Source organism: Silurus aristotelis, assembly GCF_946808225.1.
Source record: "Silurus aristotelis genome assembly, chromosome: 19".
Taxonomy (NCBI): domain Eukaryota; kingdom Metazoa; phylum Chordata; class Actinopteri; order Siluriformes; family Siluridae; genus Silurus; species Silurus aristotelis.
The window spans coordinates 23824029-23826528 of NC_139592.1; the positions used below are offsets into that span (position 1 = coordinate 23824029).

At 46.1% G+C, this 2500-nt stretch overlaps 1 protein-coding gene across 3 annotated transcripts in view; it reads left to right on the forward strand.

The window, feature by feature from the left end:
- The window catches only part of tfr2 (transferrin receptor 2), a 10498-nt gene that overhangs the window by 1362 nt on the left and 6636 nt on the right, over positions 1–2500 (forward strand). For all 3 annotated transcript variants that reach the window (XM_083521471.1, XM_083521473.1, XM_083521472.1), the window contains 6 exons: positions 932–990; positions 1171–1381; positions 1475–1661; positions 1761–1901; positions 1989–2097; positions 2199–2441. In XM_083521471.1, coding sequence (XP_083377597.1) covers positions 958–990; positions 1171–1381; positions 1475–1661; positions 1761–1901; positions 1989–2097; positions 2199–2441 — 924 coding nt within the window. In that variant the 5' untranslated portion in view covers positions 932–957. The remainder of the gene's footprint in view (positions 1–931; positions 991–1170; positions 1382–1474; positions 1662–1760; positions 1902–1988; positions 2098–2198; positions 2442–2500) is intronic.

Genomic DNA, 2500 nt, shown 5'->3' on the forward strand with positions numbered 1-2500 from the left:
TATGAAGGGTGCCAATATTTATGTCGCACACAATGGCACAGTTACCACAGTGATTTTATTTTAATTTCATTAATTTCATTTGTAGCACATATTTAAGATTGGACATTGTCTCAAAGCATCTTTACAGAGATAAATAAGTTATAAAGTTGTATTAAAGGGTGTATAAGTTTAGTGTTAATCATAATTATAAGTTTATGCCCAATGATTAAGCCAGTGGTGACTGTGGTAAAGGAAAAACTTCCTGAAAATTTGAGGAAGAAACCTTGAGAGGAATCAGACTTAAAAGAAAACCTCATCCTCATCCTCATCATCAACACCAAATATCCATTAATTATAGTTCCATCATTGTTGAGGTGCTGTTCAGTGATAGGTGCTGAAATGTCCTGAACCCTTTGTAACAGACTGCTGAGATTAATTATTGTCCAAATCCATCATGTTCCTGATTTACTCAGCAACATTTAACTTCATGTGTGTAATGTTGTGTGAACACCACAGCGACCCATGGTGTGTGTGGGTTTGTGTGTGTGTGAGATAGAGAGAGAGGGAGAGCGAGGGAGAGCGAGGGAGCGAGAGGGTGCGGCAGTTTGTCTCTCTCTTATCTCCCCCTCTCCCCTTTCCTGTGTCTCCTGGAAGTGACAGATAGAGACAGAAGGATAGGGATAGGAGTGTGTAAGACTCGTTCATGATGTCCTCATCTGTCTCACTCTCTGAATGGATGCTATTGCATCAGAATCCTAACAATCTGCTGCAGTGCATTCTGGGAATTTTGTTGATCTGGGTGTGTTGTTTGGGACACACCCACAGTGGAGTGATGGTGTTTATGAGGCCTAAAAAAACTGATCTGACCTTTTTTTATTGATGTGTCTTCATTTACTCTGTGTGTGTGTGTGTGTGTGTGTGTGTGTGTGTGTGTGTGTGTGTGTGTGTGTAGGTGTAGGTCGTAAAGGAGGTTGATTAATGGCTGGTCCTGTGCAAAGATTGCTAGCTGTGGTGAGAATTCACACACACACACACACACACACACACACACACACGTGCATGCGTACACACAGACTTTACACTATCAGTAACACACACACACATACACACACACACGAGTGTGTTAGTGAAAGTGTGTATGTGTGTGTGTGTGTGTGTGTGTGTGTGTTGTGCTCACTTTATCTCATTTAGTCCTCACAAGGCAGGGTCCAGGTAGAAGAAGTGGGCGAGGTCAGGGGCTCTTTATCACAAGTCGAGCTGAAGCTCGTCCAATCAGATTCGGAGGCCGGCTCAGAGGTGGAGCTTAATAATGATGTTGCGGCTTTGATGCTACAGCAGAGGCTCAGACAGAGGAAAGCTATTGTTTACCTGGCACTAACGGGACTGCTGATTTTTACTACAGGTACACACACACACACACACACAGATACACACACATACACACACTCTCGCAGAGTTCAGCATAGCGTGGGTGTGTATGTCCTGGGTTTCACAGCGTTTCTTCTGGGGTATGTGTCGTCTCGGAGAATGTGCCCTCTCTGTGTGGATGAGGGGGAGCTGGTGTTAGTCGATGACACGGCTGGGTCAGACCATTCTCCAAAGACGGGGGCGATGTACCTGGGGGAGCTAAGAGACATGCTGAAGAAATACCTACAGGAAGAGAAGATCGAGGACACCGTCAGGTCAGAGCGCCGTTTACACTCCACACTCCACATAGTGACTGTCTGAGAGTGAGACGCTGAGAGCAGAACCTCTAGAACCACTTTGATGTTTGTGATCAGGGGAGTGAGCAAGACGGCTCATCCTGCAGGCTCCTCAGAGGGACATGCTTTAGCCATGGAGATACTGCAGAGTTTCCAGAACCTCCACATGGACCACACGTGGACTGACTCCCACTACGCCACATTGCAGTTTCCCTCCAGGTGTGTGTGTGTGTGTGTGTGTGTGTGTGTGTGTGTGTGTGTGTGTGTGTACATATATGTGTGTAAAATTGCGTATGTGTGTCTCAGGACTCAGAGGAACGCACTGTGGCTGGTTGATGCTGAGGGGGCGGAGCTTGAGGAGATTCTGTTAGACCGTGCTGATTACTGCGCGTACAGTGCTACAGGAACAGCTACGGTATACAGTCATCACCATGGCAACGGCAACAGTGTATAATGCATGTATTGGATATTATTATTATTATTATGTCTGTAATGTGTTTGTGTGTGTGTCTGTAGGGAGGTGTGGTTTATGTAAATTACGCCCGTCAAGAGGACTTTAATCAGCTGAAGGAGATGGGCGTGGCTCTGAATGGCTCCATTGCTGTAGCGAGGGTCGGTGGTGGCATGAGCTTCGCTGAGAAGGTTTGGCATGCGCAGGAGGCAGGTCATGTGGGCATCCTTATTTACCCAGACCCTGCCGACATCCCTCAGGATCCCCGGCGACTTGGACTCCATAGCAACGCTGCTATCTCCGAACATGTACGTAGAAATAAAAAAGAAAGAAAGGAAATAGTGAATTAAAACCTGTTTTTCATAGC